Below are 17,303 nucleotides of genomic sequence, written 5' to 3'. Positions count from 1 at the left end.
GCCCCGAGCGGGCCCCGGGCCGGCCGCGCCTCCCGCCGGGTTACGTGGGGCCGGGGCGGGCGGCCGCTGGGCCAATGGCCGCCGCCGGGGCGGCCGCGCTCCTCCCGCGCCGCCGCCGCGCGCCGCGGGGCTGCGGCTCCTCCCGCAGGAGGGACCTGTCAGCGCGGCCTCGTCCCCCGCCGCGGCCGCCCGCGCGCCCCGCGCCGCCCGCCGCCGCCGCCGCGATGGCCCCGCCGCCCCGGCCGCCGCCCCCGGCCGCGCGCTGAGCCCGGCCCCGACGCCCCGGCCGAGCGCGCGGCGGCGGCCGCACCATGGCCCCGACCCTGCTCCAGAAGCTCTTCCACAAAAAGGGCAGCGGCGGCGGCTCCTCGGCGGCGGCGGCCCCGGGCCGGGCGCCCAAGGAGGGACCCGCCTTCAGGTGAGGGGCGCGGGGCGAGGCGCGCGGGGCCGGAGTTGGCCGGGGGCGCGCGGGGGCCGGGGAGGGGGGCCGGGGGGGCCCGGGACGCGGCGGCCGGGCGCCGGCTCCCGGGCTCGGGCCGGTCCTCGTGGGCGCGCCTGACCGGATGGGGCGCGGGGAGCCCCGGCGGCCGGGAGGGTCCCTGCCCCGCGCCCCTCCCCTGCTCCCCAACTCTGGGCCCTTCCTCCTCCCAAGTTCTCCGGTGGGCCGCGCGGCTCCCGCGCGCGCCGGCTGGGCCGGGAACTCGGGGATTCGCAGAGAATCGGGGGGCACCCCTGCCCCGTGGGGCCCCCGGGCGCCCCTGCGGGCGGGCGCGGGGAGCCGCGAGCTGTCATTTCCAGGCAGCTCCCACCTATTGTGTGCGCGACAGCGTTTCGAAGTTGGGAAGCAGCCGCGGCCCCCAAAAGGCGTGCTCCCCCCCACCCCTTTCTTGCTCTCCCTGGCAGGCTCTCGGGCGCATGAATGGAGGTGTGCGGTTTCCACAGCCCTGGGAGGTTCCTGCCGCATGATGTGTGCAGAGGGGGGCTTCGGTGCTTTTAGGAAATGGCTGAGATTTCAATGGAACGAAGCTGATGCGTGTAATGCAGGGATTCGACCTCCTCATTGCTCGCGTTTACTGAGCCTTCACGGTTTGAGATGCTGGCTGTCCATGTCTCTCGTCTATTTCTCGTCAGCCGGTGAGGCTGCAACTCCCACTTCACAGATGAGGAGACTTGCAGTCACAGAGAACTCAGCTTGCCCAAGATCCACAACTAGACCCAGTTAGTTGGACCCTACAGAGTCCAGTCCTCTAAATCTCCGTGCTAGCCTGCTTTCCAGGGCTAATTTTTAAAAGATGCTTTAAAGATGACCTTTCAGCAAACTTTCGTCTAAAAGTTCACGTATTTACTCTTAGCCTTTTTTTCCCCAGCATTTTTTTTTTAAGTGAGCATCTATTTCCACCCCCCCAACACTCTGCTAGGTGCATTTCTGGCTAAAATGTTTTGCAAAACCAGTTTACTATTAACCAAGTCTGGACACAGTTTTATAAGCCTTTTAAAAAGTTTCACAGGAAACTTTGAACAAATTTTGGATTAACTTTTAAGTTCTAGATTTTGCTTTTAGAACCTGAACTCCGTTCAGGTAAAGCACACACAGCCCTTCACTGCTGGTGTGTGAACATTAAATACCAATAATTTACATTTGTGGGGTGTGTGTTTGTGTGGGTGTGTGGTGGTGTTTGGCAGGTAAATTGTGAGGACTTTAAACTCCTCTAGTTAGCTTCTCCTGTTTCCTTGAGGCTTCTGAATTCTTACAATGTGAGCAGGGAATTGTATTGTATTTTTTTTGCTGCTTTCAGTACCAGGGATGCCATATTCCTTCTGAGAATGGTAGAATTACTTCAGGCCCAGGGTATGTAATTTCTTCTTTTCACCCCGAGTAATGAGTAATCCAGACAGGGTCCGGGGAACAGAGCCTGCAAAGAAATGGGCATGTGTGTCACTGGCCTCTTTACTTTGGCCGCCCTTGTCAAGGACATTTAAAGCCTTTCTAATGCTGGTGGAGAGCGGTGTCATGCTGCCAGTGTTTCCTGTGCTCTCTTGCCCAGTTGCCCACCACCATTTCCTCCATCCACAAGTTTAACTGAGTGTGTTTTGAGCAGAAAAATTATGGCTATATTTAGGCCCTGGCCATATTAGGGAAATTCATTCCCCCTTTGTGGGAACATGTTGAGTGGTGTTCTGAGTTCCCATTGGTGTATAACAAAGATCACGGTACCGTGCCAGCACTGTTTTTTGTTTGCTTATTTTTTCTTACCTTGTTAGGATTTTCTGCGTGTTTTTGAGGTGCTGTTGATGTCTTTGAAAGAACTGGAGATCTCAGTTCTTTCTGACTTCATGAGGATCCACAAAAGTGTCTCTGCTTGGGGCCATCCTGGAAAAAGAAGTAGCAGATGTCAGTAAAGACCCAGGCAGTTGGGGACACATCAGCCAGCACACACCAGACCAGCGAAGGGCACCCCCAAAAAGCTTTCTTCCTGATCTTCTTACCTGGCCCAACTCAGCCATGCTGCGCCGCCTTCCTGGGAAAAATTTCCTTTCTTGCCCTGCAAAATAATCACCTTATGCTTAATGTTACCAGACTGTATCAAATAGGACCTGGCCTTTGCTTTTTGGGCGGGAAGGAGATGCTCATGGCCACCCACTTTATAAGTGACTGGATTTCAGAGAGTTAAGGTAAAAACCTTAGATTGGAAATCTAGTTTTCCTAGAATTTGCATTCTTCAGCGTGTTTAAGAATAGGATGTAACTTGTTGAATGAAAGGTCCCCTGAGGAGTCATGTTGACTTGGGGCAATTTTATAGCGTATATTAACAAATATTTGGGGGGGCAATCTAAGTAAAAATAAGATCTTACTCTATATATATATATATATATTTCCATTGCCTGGTTTTGCTTTAGCATTTGTGGAAGACTTTTGTGTCTTTTCTCTTTTCCTGGTGGACTTTCACTTAGTTACTTTAAACTTCTCTGAATTGTCCCCTTCATCAAATTTTGCCCTGCTGGGGTTTCTTTCTCTTCTCTCATTCCTCAGTGTCACATATCATAGTTGATGAGAGAGGAAATTTGTTGTCAAGTCTGGTATCATAGTTTGTTTCCCGATCTTCTTGCTTCCTGACATTCCACCTGAAAAAGAGGACCATCACATCACGTCACGGTTCCTTGTGTATTTCTTTTAGGCTCTCATAACTGAAGAAATAGGTTACCAGGAAAACTGAAGAAGACTCAAAAGACATTGAATTTACATGTTTTGGGAGAAATAAGGAACACTATATGACTGCTATTTTTGAAGTGAATGTCTATTTAAAGTTATAAAATTGCATTGTGGTCTTATAAAATTGAGAGAATTTTTTTATCTGCTGGTATTCAGAATGTGTTTACTTTTAATTAATTGATACATAAATAGATATTTGAACAATGCTTTGTTTCCAAATAAGTTTTTGAACAAAAAGAAATGGTTTATCTGGTAGCTAGGTCAGAGGTCAAACTGGGGTCTCTGTTCCCTTGTCAGATGTTCACATAGGGACTTTGCAAAGCCATAGTATGTACACCTGATCATTTTCACACGTGCTTCAAGTTTGAAGTTTTATATGAAAGTGTTGTGTACTTTTTAAAAAAAGATTTATTTATTTATGCCTACAAGAGCCGGGGTACAGGCCAGATGTGTGGGAGGGTGAGAGGATTCACCAGAGACGGAGCGGGGAACAGAACAGGCAGACTGACAAAATACACTGTTGAAGGGAGCAGTGGGCGAGGCATGAGAGGTCTGCCATGCCATGTGGGTAGCTCCCTGGCCGGCTGGGATTAAACCCTAGCTGCAGAGGCTGTGGACAGCTTCACAGCGCCGTGCTCAACCTGCTGCACCTCCGGGGAGGCCCAATGTTGTGTGTTTTTTAATGTCCCTGATAAAATAGTAAATCAGTTGCCACCTAAAATGTATATATATTAAGGAGGTGAGAAAGATCTTGGAGTGTCAAATGTTTGATTTTAGACCAATTAAATGATGTGAGTAAGAGTGTGTGTGTGTGTGTGTGTGTGTCTACATATGTGTGTATATACATCTCACCTGGGATATAAGGAGTACATAAAAGCATTTCAGTTGCTTGGTAGTGAGTTGTATAAATGCTGGAAAGAGTAGACTCGGGTCCTTCTTCCCTCCATTCCTAAATACTTAAGGCCAAATGACCCAGTTAGCGCTAAGCCCTGTTCTGTATGAAAAAAATTAAGTTCTCTGTTACAGGTTTGGTGTAATTTCATCTACTTATCACCATTAGCAAACAACACGAGCAAATTAGCTCGTGGCTTCGTGCTCCACCTGTGCAGGTGATGGTGGGACACCTGTGGTCCCACTTACTGCAGTTTGTAATCTAGAGGACAACAGACTCTAACCAAGATGAATAATCAGTGAACAACACATTGGAAACTATCACAAAAAGAGAATTCAAACTTTGCGGAAGAGTAAATGTATGCTTTCAGTACAGGAAGCACACGCTCCAGAGCTCTCATTCTCGTCCTTGCATGAGATGCTTCATCCCCTCCCACCACCAGCTCTCAGCTTGCAAGGCTTTAGATGAGATGTGTCTAAGGTAGGGTGAAGATGATTCTTTAAAAACCACAGGTTAGTTCCACTACACTCATGTTTTTAATGCTATTCACCTAAAATGAGTGACACAAATAGCATTTTTTTTTATATCTTTTTTACTCTTTCTGAAAGTCTTCCTGGAGATTTCCTTGCTTATTGTTTTGGGTTTATTGGCACACTCCTTACCTCATAGCCCCGTGTCCTGAAGCAAGCCACACATTGTGGGGATTAGTAGAGATTTCTAGCCAAGGCAAAGCAGGGACTGGTCTGTCTAATGTGATGAAAGATAGATCGAGGAGACTGTTGACTTAGATCTGCCTCATGCACCATGTAGATGTGGAGACCAAACCCGTCTCTTCGTTTCTCTGGTCCTCAGTTTTGTTATTTGCAAAGTGACAGCACCACTCCCAAGTAAAAGGGTGGAGGTAAGGAGGTGATATAATGAGTTCGAGTATCTTTGGACAAGTATCAAATGCAGTACAAAGTAATTTTGAGAATTACCAAGAACCATGTAAGGCAGGAGTTCAGTATTCGACTGAGGCTGTAAGAATGGAACCATTTTTCAGAGACTGTTTTCTTTCTGTACAGAAGTGACTTGAGGCAGAACTGAAGTGATGTTTTTGTTTGTGTGTTTTTACCATGATGTTGTCAGTGATGAAGCAAAGAACCCAAGTTTTCAGGGACAGTTAAAGACACACAATAGGCTGTAACTCAGAGCTGCTTGGAGGTGACTGGGAGTTCAGAGCGTGGTGTTTGTTTCTCAGAATTATTGGCAAGATTTTCTTATCAAGAATGAAATCTTATTTAGCCAAAGAGGAAAGTTGGTTTAAAAAATTATATATATAGTCACTCAATGGATGATTTGCAGCAACCAAATCATTTTATGTATATGTATAATACACAGTCTCAAACATATACAGTCACACACAATGTTCGCAATAGAAAAAGTTAAAACAATATATGTGAGCTTCTATGAATAATATTTAAAAATAGGAGTATATGATTGATTATGCAAAAGTGGGAAAGGATTAGCATACCAGCGTATTAACAGTGGTTGTGTAGGGGTGAGTGAAAATTTTCTTTTACGAGAGGTGTCTTATTTTTTGTGGTAGTTTGCGTTTTGCTCTAATGAATTGGTATTACTTTTGTAATGTGAGGTATTCTAAATGTTAATAGTTGGTGTATTTTACAGTATGAGGCAGGGGATAAGACTACATTTGTGGAGACATGTGATTCTAATAAAAACTCTTTATAGAATTTTTCCTCTTTGTTAAAATAACTGTTAGTTTCCTGTTATTGAAAGTAATATGCAGTGCATTTTAATGTACTTAAAACCTAAGTTCATTACAAACATTAGGAGGCCGGTTTAACTGGTGATGCTGATAATTGTAGATGATATAGATGTATAAAATTTTTACTAGTGGGGCAGGGTGACTGGAGACCATCATTGCCTTTATCTGAGCACAGAGCACAGTTTAGAAGGTAGTTGAGGGAGAGAGATTTAATTTAGATTTATTTGAAATATGTTTAGAAAAAAGTGACACAGCCTTTTAGACTTAAGGGCACTTGGATAAGTTAAGTGTCTTGGATTGGGCATTTTTTGTTTTTTGTTTAAAGATTTATTTATTTATGCATACAAGAACTGGGGTACAGGCCAGAGGTGTGGGGAGTGAGAGGATTCACCAGAGACAGAGTGGGGAACAGAACAGGCAGATCGACTGAAATACACTGCTGAGGGGAGCAGCAGGCGAGACAGGAGAGGTCTGCTGCGCCATGTGGGTAGCTCCCTGGCCGGGGATCGAACTCGTGCTGCAGTGGCTGCGGAAAGCCTTATAGGTTACGTCTTAACCCCTTGGGCCACCAGGGAGGCCTGGATTGGGCATTTTAAAAGTAACAAGGATATCAAAATCAACAAATAATTATGAACCAGAGACACTCTATGGGGGCTGGGGGGCGGGGAAAGGAGGGCTTGGGGTCAAAATAAGGGGGTTGTAATTGTATGGGGAATATAAAAATAAAATTTAAATAAAAAAATAAAAATAAAAGTAACCAGGTATTACACTTTCAAGTTCTGAAATGTGAATAGGCCGTGTTACACATGGGCATGCAATTTAGTAGGTGCTCTTGAGAGATGGGCCAGGCAGGCTGGTCGTCTCTTTTTTTTTTTTTAAATTTAAAGATTTATTTATTTATTTATACAAGCACTGGGTACAGTCAGAAGCGCGGAAGGATGAGAGAATTCACCAGAGCCAGAGCGGAGAACAGAATAGGCAGACTGACGAAGTACACTGCTGAGGGGAGCAGTGGGCACGGCAGGAGAGGTCTGTGCGCCATGTGGGACCCTCGCTGGCAGCCGGGGATCAAACCAGCGCTGCAGAGGCTGTGGGCAGCTTCACAGCCCAGCGCTCAACCGCTGCGCCACCAGGGGAGGCCCATAGGCTGGTGGTCTCTTAATGCACAGGGGACAGGTATGAAGAGAGCACTGCTGTTTTGTCTTTAAATTGTGTTTCTTAGGGTTGACTTGTGAGGTCAGCTTAAGAAAGCCGCTTCTACTTGTGTTTCCTTGGCAAAAGAAGTCGTAAAAGGTTGTCCCAGCACTCATGAACTGCTTTGGCTGCCATGTGAACTCCTGGTGGGTGAATCTGATTAGAGAGTTGGTACTGTGCTTATTTCTCCAGCCGCTGTTTTTCTTGGTGTGGGCGAACAAGAATAAATGACTTACCCTGATAGTACAAGTCTCTTGCCTGGTATGAATTGTTAGGCCTGCATTATGAGATCATATCTTTGGGTGAAAAGTAAGGCTTTCCCTTTGAGGATAACAGTGCTGAAATATTTGGTGAATTCCTACTTATCACTTGTTCTCTGAGGTTTATGAAAAATGATTATTATGTAAAAGAGGAAAAACAGGATGGACTTTTCCAGCTAACTGGGCATGTAATAGTGATTTCCCTCAACTCCACCCCGTCTGTAAATGGAACATCCATGACTCACTTCTCAGGGCCACACAGGCACTTTTGTAACCAGTGCTTGAATGCGAGGCTGGGATGGGATGGGAGGCCATGGGCTGGCATCCCACTTGTGTTCAGCCAGAATCTGTCCAGCTGCCCTTATAATGGACTTGTGAAAAGGACAATGCGCCTCCTCACACATTGTGCTACAGATTTTTTTTTTCTTATTGCACTTTCTGTTTGTGCCGAAATAATACATGATATTAAGTGCAATAAATGCAGCCATTTATAGTAGACTGTTGTGGATAAAATCTCTTACAGGAGATTTTAGTATAAGCATGCATCTGGATCCAGGATTATTATATTATCCTCTCTTGAGCTGTGTGCATTTCATTTCTAAATATGTTTAGATTTTTTTTTTTTATTTCCTAGCTGTCCCTGTAATCTTGCTTAATTTGTAAATTGTACTCTGGGATTTGGCTAGCACGGTGTTGTAAAGAAAAATGTGTTCTGCTTTATGAGGATGATTTTGTCCACACACCTAAGACTTTTTAATCATAACTAGGAGTATTTCTGTATTTGATGTAATTCGTCTTCAAGTCAATAACCATTGGTCTTTCATTGTCTATTCATGTGTAATTGAAAATAACAACCAATTCATGCAGGGAGTCTACGGGAGAAGGCGCATCCCCCAGATTCCCCAGAGCTAAGGGGAATGGATTGAAGATTGAGAACCTGCATATCAGGTGGGAATCTCTTACCTGGTTCCCACTAGGGATAGCTGCATGCTGGAAGTTAATAATTTAATCATGCAGCATATATGAACAACCTAAACTATTGATGGTGGACATACTTCCCTAAGAAAATTGCTTGTGCGCTTATTTGAGTGTATCTTAGGTTATGATATATAATAGAGACTAGTAGAAATTAGACATGTCCATGAATTTACTTGACCAGTAAGCACAACTAAGGAATATCATACACCGAACTTAGAGGTGCCTGCTTTCCTTTGGATTTGGGTATGCCGGAGGCCTAGTGATTCTAAATGCAGCATTGCCAAGATTTAAGTCAGTTACTGTTCAATTTAATTTGGTTGTGGTCTACTGTAACAAAAGGGTGGGTGTGTTTAATATTTTACCCTTGAAACTTTTCACAGGATAGATTAACATTTATTCTGACAGTTTAACAAACAGAAAATTTAGAATTTGCATAGTGTAGTATACATATTTCAGGAAAATGGATTTTTGCATCTCATTGGATAAATTCTGGTAACTAAACTTTTCATTCAGTTGTCATGGCAACTCTGTTTCTTCACAAGTTGAAGACAGGTTAGTTGTTAACCTGCACATTCCTCAAGAGACAAAACAGGTGTTGATTTAGGATGTGTTAGGAAGAAGGAACAGAATCACCAGTATAATCAGTTCTGCCTTTAACACCTTATAAATACTTCACACTGCCAAAACTCTCTCATTGCTGTGCCCAGAAAATTATGCATTTTCTGTTTTCTATCTTACACTCAAAAGCCTGGAGGTTATGAAAAAGAAAAAAAGTTTAGTGTGCTTACCATCATAGCTCTTAATTAACTATTCTTTATCATTCAAGGTTTATTATAAAATGTGATTGAGAAATAGTAGCAAGAATATCTTTTAAATTTGATGCCACTTTTAAAGCATACACTGAAAAGTACAGTATGTGCAGAAATGTACAGTTCTGGTTACAGCACAGATATGGGATTTCTTTAAATCCTGCCATAGTGACTGTAGTGTTTAATGCAGGTCTTGGCAGAGAGTCGCATCTAATAAATACCTGCTGAATGAATGAATGAATGAATGAATGAATTTAAGGGTTTGAAAAACTGGTGATCCTTATAGAGTCCCTGGTATTTCTGAATCTGATTTCTTGAAATAACATTTTCTGGTAGGGAACTATATTGATGGTTCTTGCATGCATTGTAGCATTTTTAAAAAAGGAATCTTGTTGGGACTTCCCTGGTGGCGCAGCGGTTGAGCGCTGAGCTGCGAGGCTGCCCACAGCCTGTGCAGTGCCGGTTCGTTCCCTGGCCCGGCCCACCAAAAAAAAAAAAAAGAAAAAGAAATCTTGTTATGGATAATTAAAAAAATTTTCTTCTTTGCATTTAAATTAACAAATTATCTTTCTGGTATCCAAATTATAAATACTTTTAAAGGACCAGCCCCCCACCCTCTAAACAACTAATGAATCTCAGACCCAGCTAGCCATAACCCACAGCTGCTGAAAGTGACTTATGAAAAAATATTTAATTTAAATAATATCTGTGAACCTTTGAAATTATTAACTGTTGATAAATGCAGAACTCTGTACTATACTTATTAAACTCATTGGAATTCTCATGTGGTTTGGTAAAACAGAAATAGCTATAGAATGAAATAAGCTAATTGGTTCTTTCAAATTTAAAATACAGCACACTTAATTATAGAAATAATTTTGGTATTCTGCACCCTGCAGAGACTGTGTTTGCACATTACATGAAGTGCTTTGGAAAAAAGATGGAGTCATCTCTGCTTTCTGTATATCATTTTCCCATTTGAGAAACTAACTTGAAATGGGTTTATGAATCTGATATGTTCTTTAACAAGACCATACCCCAGATGAATATGTCATTAATGATGGCCTACAATGTGTGAGGAAGTGCAGGGGGAGTAAACATCTCCCCAAGCATATCAGGGAATAACTTGTTTGCTTTAGAATGGTACACTGAGTAAGTTAGTTGCTAGGTCAGGAAGAGGGAGTGGGAACTACTGCTCCCTCCCTAAGGACAAAGAGGGGCTGCAGGTCACCCCACTTGCTTCTTTTCTAGTGTGTTGGGGCTCCATGAGATTCCATCAACTGTGGGGACTGATCCCTGGGATAGTTTATGTTGCTTAGTGCCTTATGTGCCTGGAAACTTGTTTACAAATTAAATTAGGATTTGATTTTTTTCAAGATTATTTTTAAATGCTCCTAATTAAAAATCAAAGAGTATAAAATGATATGCACTGAAATATAAACTTCTCACTTCACACCCCTCTTTTCTCTTCCCAGAGCTACCATTATTATACAAATTTCTTTCCTATCCCTCCAGAAATAGTCTGTGCAATTCAAGAGAAAATAGTCTTTCCTTCACACAAAATGGTAGCTGCCGAACGCATTCTTCTGCATTTTGCTAATATTTGTCTTGTGTTCTGTTGAATAAATGCATGTGTAATACTTTACTTAACCAGGTGGGTCTCAAGTCTGGCTGGACATTTAAGTCTTTTAGAGAGACCCAGACCACTCCTTTAGAGATCCTGATTTAATTGCTTTGGTCTGGGGCCCATGTCTTATTAACCTAAAAATGTAGGAGGTCATTAAAAAGGCAAAGTAAAAGGTGTTTACTGGGGGTGGCTGAAGGGAGGGACGTGGGGTGGTGGTCAAAGAATTGCAATTCAGAGCCCAGGTTCAGGTTAGAAAAACAAGACATGATCCAAAGAGGAACGAAGTTCTGGAGTTCTTACAGAGAGAAAAAGCAGGATAATGTAATGGAGGATAAAGTAATTGTCCTGTGAACGAGTCAAAGTGAAAAGGGACAAGTGGAGGGGTCACAAAGTAGGTAGAAGTTCTTTTTAATCAGTCCCATCAGACAGGATAGTTTTGTTCTTAGTGGCTTCTTGGAATGTTGGTGTTTTGGCCTCGTTGATATAAGACAGTTCCTCTTATGTGCATGATGGCCTGGTTCCTTTTTAAATGGCTCAACTTTCCAAGATCTTTATTGAACCCTCTCCCAGTAAATTCTAGTGTGCAACTCAGCATACTAATTTTAACTAGTCCCCTACTGGTGGATTATTTAGGTTGTTTTCAGATTTTTTGTTAGAGATGTTGAACTTCCTGTCAGAAGATCCTTAGGCATAAATTCAAGTATATACGTAGGACAAAGAACCAGGATGGAATTTATGCCAAATTGCTCTTCGGAGATATTTTATGCTCCAGTTTATGTGCCTACCCACAGCAGCCGCTAGTGTCTGTTTAGTGGAAATGATTGAAGAACCTTCAAGAAATCACATGCTGGGACAGTGAAGACCGTAGGCCCCACCTCACTCTTGGTAGTTGTGCAGATTGTGTTTTAAAAGAAAAAAAAATTCTCTGCATTTTTTTTTTTAAAGTAAAATCTTTCATGCATGAGGTATTTTCTAGACATTATCATTTGTAATGATAAAAATCAATAAAGAATCTAAACAGTTGTCTAATAGCAGGAGAGTGGCCAGATTGTGATGTTAGTTTTACAGACCATTATATGTTGGTTAAATGATTGTGAAGACTGTATTAATACATATTACCATATTAAAACAAAAGCATGAATTGGTACCTACAAGATGAATATATTAGTAAAACATGTAAATATATGGCCAAGGACTGGACAAAAAAAATTAAAATTAGGAAAAAAATAAAATTATTTAATTCTTTAGAATGCAAATAACCACTTATTTGTGATTTTAAAGATGTTTTTGTTTTATAAGCCTTGATAATTAGTGAAGACATAATTATAGAATATGTATGTAAATGGCCTCTGTGAAATCTTTTAAGATGCCTATAAATAGCTACTTCTCAAGAATTTTAAAGAAGATCCTTCTTATATTTGTAGACAATAAAACTTGTTTACCATGTGCTGGGCCCTGTGCCGAGCTGCTTCTACTCACATCCTCTCACTCATGTCTCATAGTTATCCTTGGAGGGTATGTATTTTTATTAGCTGATTTGTAGATTATTAAGTTACAATAATTTATAGATGAAAAAAATTGAGACTTGCTTGAGATGAAAACAAAAACATGAGGGGCCTCTCAACACCATGAAGCTATCGGCAGCCACTTCAACACCAGTTCGATCCTAATCCCCCGGCCAGGGAGCTAACTCCTGTGGTGCAGCAGACCTCTCCTGTCTTGCCCACTGCTTCCCTCTGCAGTGTATTTCAGTAGATCCGCCTGTTCTGCTCCCCACTCTGTCTCTGGTGAATCCTCTCACCCCCCTCCCCACCTTTGGCCTGCACCCCAGTTCTTATATGCATAAATAAATAAATAAATCTTTTTTTTTTTAAAAAAGAAAACAAAAACATGAATTCGTACCTACACAGTGAGTACTTTAGTAAAGTATGTAAATGTATGACTAAGGACTGGACAAGAAAAAGGAAAAATTTAAAGAGTTGTAGTTTAAGAGTCTGTGGTAGATCCTGTGGGGCTTATAAGAAAATATGAAATCTAATTGTTTCTGGAGATGGTCCTGTTTAATTGTAATAATAGATATTAAACATAAAAAACCTAATTGCTAGTACAGAGCAGCAGACTTCAGGGCCAAGTTAGATGCTAATGTCAGAGTAAGATGATAGGAAGGCGTGAGGTCTCTTTCATTTGGGCTGGCGAGGGAAGGCTTTGCAGAGATGGTAATAGCTGATGGGTGGAACTCAGAGGTGAAGAGGGTGAGAACTTTTACCTTAAAGATATTTCTGGGTTAATGAATGAACCAGTGTTGGTAAAATAAGTCCAGATCTGCTGGGACCAGATTGGGGGCCTTGGAGGCATTAGTAGTCTTAAATTTAGTTGAGTCAGAGCCTAGAGAGTAGATGGGACTCTTCAATCTATATTTCAAGGGTTAACAGCAAGAGTAGAGGCTTTGTTATGGATTTGTATTCTTGAGTTTTCAAACTTGCTTCCCCCACTTGTGAGTGTCCTCTCTGAATGAGTTTTTTTGGTCTGTAAAATGGTTGTAAAATCCACTTTTCTTGCATGGTTGTTGTGAAGAAGACTTGAAATAACGCGTCAGTCAAACCCCACCTGCTCGGCACGTGTTAGGAATTTGGTAAGTGGTGGCTTTTACTACTGTCAGAGACTTAGATATTATCTGTCCCTTCCCCAGCTGCTTCCCTGTACTCACTCCACCTCTGGGTGATCTCTAGATTGTAGGGACATGGCAAGTAGCTTGTCTTCATCCAAAGGCAGGGTTCCGTTGAAGAAGCACTGGGCAGCTTCTGCAGTTTTGAGTAGTGGGTCGGTGAGCAGCTTGCTCAGCACGGCTACCTGAACTTGAATCAGTGCTAGGATCCGAGTTAGTGCAGTTTTACTTATGCTATCCGCAAGCAGAGAACATCTGTCTTCTCTTTCCCAATCCTGGAACTCCCATGTCCAAAAGGATAAAACAAAACTGAGGCAAGCTGATATCATAATCCTACCTTGAATGTTTGCCTCCCAGCCCGTGGCAAAATCCATACTTGGTGAGCCTGTCAGATCGCTCTCTATCACGCTGTCTCTCTTTTTTAAAAATACTTTGTTTAGAACAGTGTTAGGTTTACAGAGAAATTGTACAGGGAGCAAGAGATTTCCCATATGCCCCCTCCCCCCACATATGCATCACATCCCCATTATCAACAGCTCTGGCCAGAATGGTGCCTTTTCTTTTTTTTTTCTTTTTTAATTTTTTTTAAAGATTTATTTATTTATGCATACAAGAACTGAGGTACAGGCCAGAGGTGTGGGGGATGAGGGGATTCACCAGAGACAAGATTGGGGAACAGAACAGGCAGACTGACTGAAATACACTGCTGAGGGGAGCAGCGGGTGAGACAGGAGAGGTCTGCTGCGCCATGTAGGTCACCTCTCTGTCTGGAGATTGAACTCCGCTGCAGAGGCTGCGGATTGCTTCATAGTGCAGTGCTTAACCCCTTGCGCCACCAGGGAGGCCCCCCTTTTTTTTTAAAAAAAAAAAAACCAAGGATGAACTTCTATTGGTACATTATAATCAACCAAAGTTCATAGTTTAGGAAGGGTTCACTCTTGGTGTTTTACATTCTGTGGGTTTGGACGAATGTATAATGACATATCCATCATTACTATATCATTCAGAGTAGTTTCACTGCCCAGATAAATCCTCTGTGCTCTGCCTAGTCATCTCTTCCTCCACCCCCAGAAATATCTTTTTATATCTCAGCTCCATTTACCTCCCCCTCCCCCAGCAGTTTCCCAACAGTTCTGCTTCTTGTATTGATTAATTTCACAAAGACTTGCAAAGAGCCAGTTGTGACTGTATCTAGAAATTCCACACTTAGGCCAAAGAGAGGAGTTTGTATTTGAAGACTAATTCAGTTACACACGATTGTTAGATATTTTCACAAATAGAAAGAGGAGGAGAGGAAGAAAAAAGGGAGAGGCATTTGTCTCAGAAGATAGGAAAAAGCAAAAGCTTCTAATAGTCTGATCGCTCGATTTTGGTGCCAGGCACTGCCCCTAATCACAAGGGGCTGGGGGTGCTAGTTCAGGTCACGCCCCCAACCTTTGGTTGCTGCAACTGAAGCTGTGAAAAGACCTTCAGGTTGCAGGAAATGCAAGTCCACATTTTGTAATTTGTTCATTATTGTGTCTTCCTCCTTTCAAGCTTGTTCCCTTCAAATACAAATTGTACTAGACCTTGATGTTACTGCTGATTCCTGTGTGCTGCTGCTGTCTTTTTAAAATATGGCCTGGACCGTTTTAGTCAATATTGTACTTAACACAGCAGTGAGAATTGTTTTGAGCTGCCTTGACCCACTATCATGTTAAATAGCTGTTTAAAAAGAAGCTGCTGGGCCTCCCTGGTGGCGCAAGGGGTTAGGCACCGCACTATGAAGCAAATCGCAGCCTCTGTAGCACAAGTTCGATCCCCAGCCGGCCAGGGAGATACCCACATGGTGCAGCAGACCTCTCCTGTCTCGCCCACTGCTCCCCTCAGCAGTGCCTTTAGTCCAGCTGCCTGTTCCCCACTCTGTCTCTGGTGAATCCTCTGACCCCCACCATCTCTGGTCTGTACCCCAGCTCTTGTATGCATAAATAAATAAATTCTAAAAAAAAAAAGAAAAAGAAAAAGAAGCTGCTTTTCAGAAATATGTCAAAATTAGCTCTTGATTGTCCAAATAGTTGTGTTCAGCAGACCATAGTAGGTCATTTCCTTGGGGTTCAAGTATGTGCTAGATGTGTGCAATCTCCTTTTATTTTAGAAACTGATAGGCAAGGCTGTAAACCTCCAGTACCCCAGAGATATGTTGGTGGGGGAAGGGCACAGTTGTCATCAAGGATAAAGTAACAGAGTCTCTGCTCATCTTCAGAACAAACCCCATGTTATGATTAAGCTATCAGTTTTCATCCTTCTGTTTAGAAGACGCCTCTTTTCTTTCCATCCTACAAGTATTTGGGATGTAGGACCTTGACTAACCATCCTAACTAAGCATTGGGGCAAACTAGCTTCATATTTCTTTTCTTTCTCTTGTCCTGGCTGATTTTCTCAGTAAGGGTCCTTCCTAACCATCAGATTAGTTCCCTGTGTGGCCTTTTCAGGGCAGAGGAAGAGGTCATTTGACCTGCATTGATTTAGTCTTTGGGTGGCCTAAAATCCTCACAGCTGGAATTCTCCATCCAGCTGCAGAGCCTGACTCAGTCTAGTTACTGGGATTTGAGGCTGATATTTGGCATCAAAGTTTTCCAAGTAAGTAAGGGTTTATGTATCTTCCATTGCTTTCTCTGCACGTCGTTTTGTGGGGAACCTACCTGGTATGCATGGAAGGTATGCTCACATACCTGGTATGTGAGCCATATTTCAGAGGAAAAACCAGTCAGGACATGTATGTGAAAGAGAGAGAATAGTCAACCAAAAGAATAAAGAATAAATAGTTTTTTTAAAGGAGTATATAAAATAACTGCAAGGTTTTGAGCCTGAGTGACCTGGGAGAATGGTTGCGTAATGAGTGGAAATAAGGAAAAGTATAAGGAGAACTTTTATTTTTTTTATTTTTATTTTTTTAAGATTTATTTATTTTATTTATTTATTTATACAAGCACTGGGTACCGTCAGAGGCGTGGGAGGGTGAGAGAATTCACCAGGGCCAGAGCGGAGAGTAGAACAGATAGAGTGAAGAAGCACACTGCTGAGGGGAGCAGCGGGCGGCAGGAGAGGTCTGCGTGCCATATGGGACCTTCGCCCAGCAGCCGGGGATTGAACCGGTGCTGTAGAGGCTGCGGGCAGCTTCACAACCCAGCACTCAACCGCTGCGCCACCAGGGAGGCCCAGGAGAAGTAACTTTTAAAAAGGGAATATACTTTTGGTTTTGCACATGCAGAATTTGAGCTATAGTTGGACACCACACGTAGTGATGTTCAGAGGCAGTGGCTGTCAGGGGAGATGGGAAGCCAATATTTGCCAGAGGGCCCAGGAAATCCATGTTTTCCCTTCAGACATTTTTCTATCCCACCCCAAGTTACTTTTCAACACTCTGTTTGTTCTACCACACTTTGCTGACTATCCCAAATAGGCATGCTGTCCCTCTGAACTCCTGAACCTCATGTTTTTCCTTTTTTATGGTATATCCACTTTCGGCCAGCTGCTTTTTTAATTCAAACACTACCAGATCATACCTGAGTGCAGGTGATATTATTCATATACCCTATAGTGCATAGTCTAGCACTGAGTATATTAACAGGAGCTCAGTAAGTGTTTAAATACGTTTATTTGAACCCATTTATTTTTAGCAATATAAATTTATTAGCCATTAAGTAAAATTTCTTTTTTATTTGCTTAAATATTTGCCTCTTTGGAACTTGAAGAAAATCTCCTAATGCTTGTATTTCAGAATTGAATAAATAGGTGTGTTTGTACTATCTTTGCCTCTTACTCTATTTACTCCTGTTTAGTTCTTTATTTTCAGCTGAAGGATTATCTGGTACTTTCTCTACACCAGTTCCAGTTTAGATTTCTGAGGGCCAAGTCTA

General features: G+C 42.7%; 1 protein-coding gene across 1 annotated transcript in view; it reads left to right on the top strand.

The window, feature by feature from the left end:
* Positions 1 to 311: 311 nt before the first annotated feature.
* FNIP2 (folliculin interacting protein 2) overlaps positions 312 to 17,303 on the top strand; it is a gene marked incomplete at both ends in the record, with an annotated part of 109,087 nt that continues 92,095 nt past the window's right edge. The window contains one exon of the mRNA XM_084245319.1: positions 312 to 418. Within this exon, the coding sequence (XP_084101445.1) occupies positions 312 to 418 (107 nt within the window). The remainder of the gene's footprint in view (positions 419 to 17,303) is intronic.

Source organism: Talpa europaea, assembly GCF_964194135.1.
Source record: "Talpa europaea genome assembly, chromosome: 10".
Taxonomy (NCBI): domain Eukaryota; kingdom Metazoa; phylum Chordata; class Mammalia; order Eulipotyphla; family Talpidae; genus Talpa; species Talpa europaea.
The sequence above is the reverse complement of the archived record's forward strand: the minus strand, read 5'-3'. Positions and strand labels throughout refer to the sequence as shown.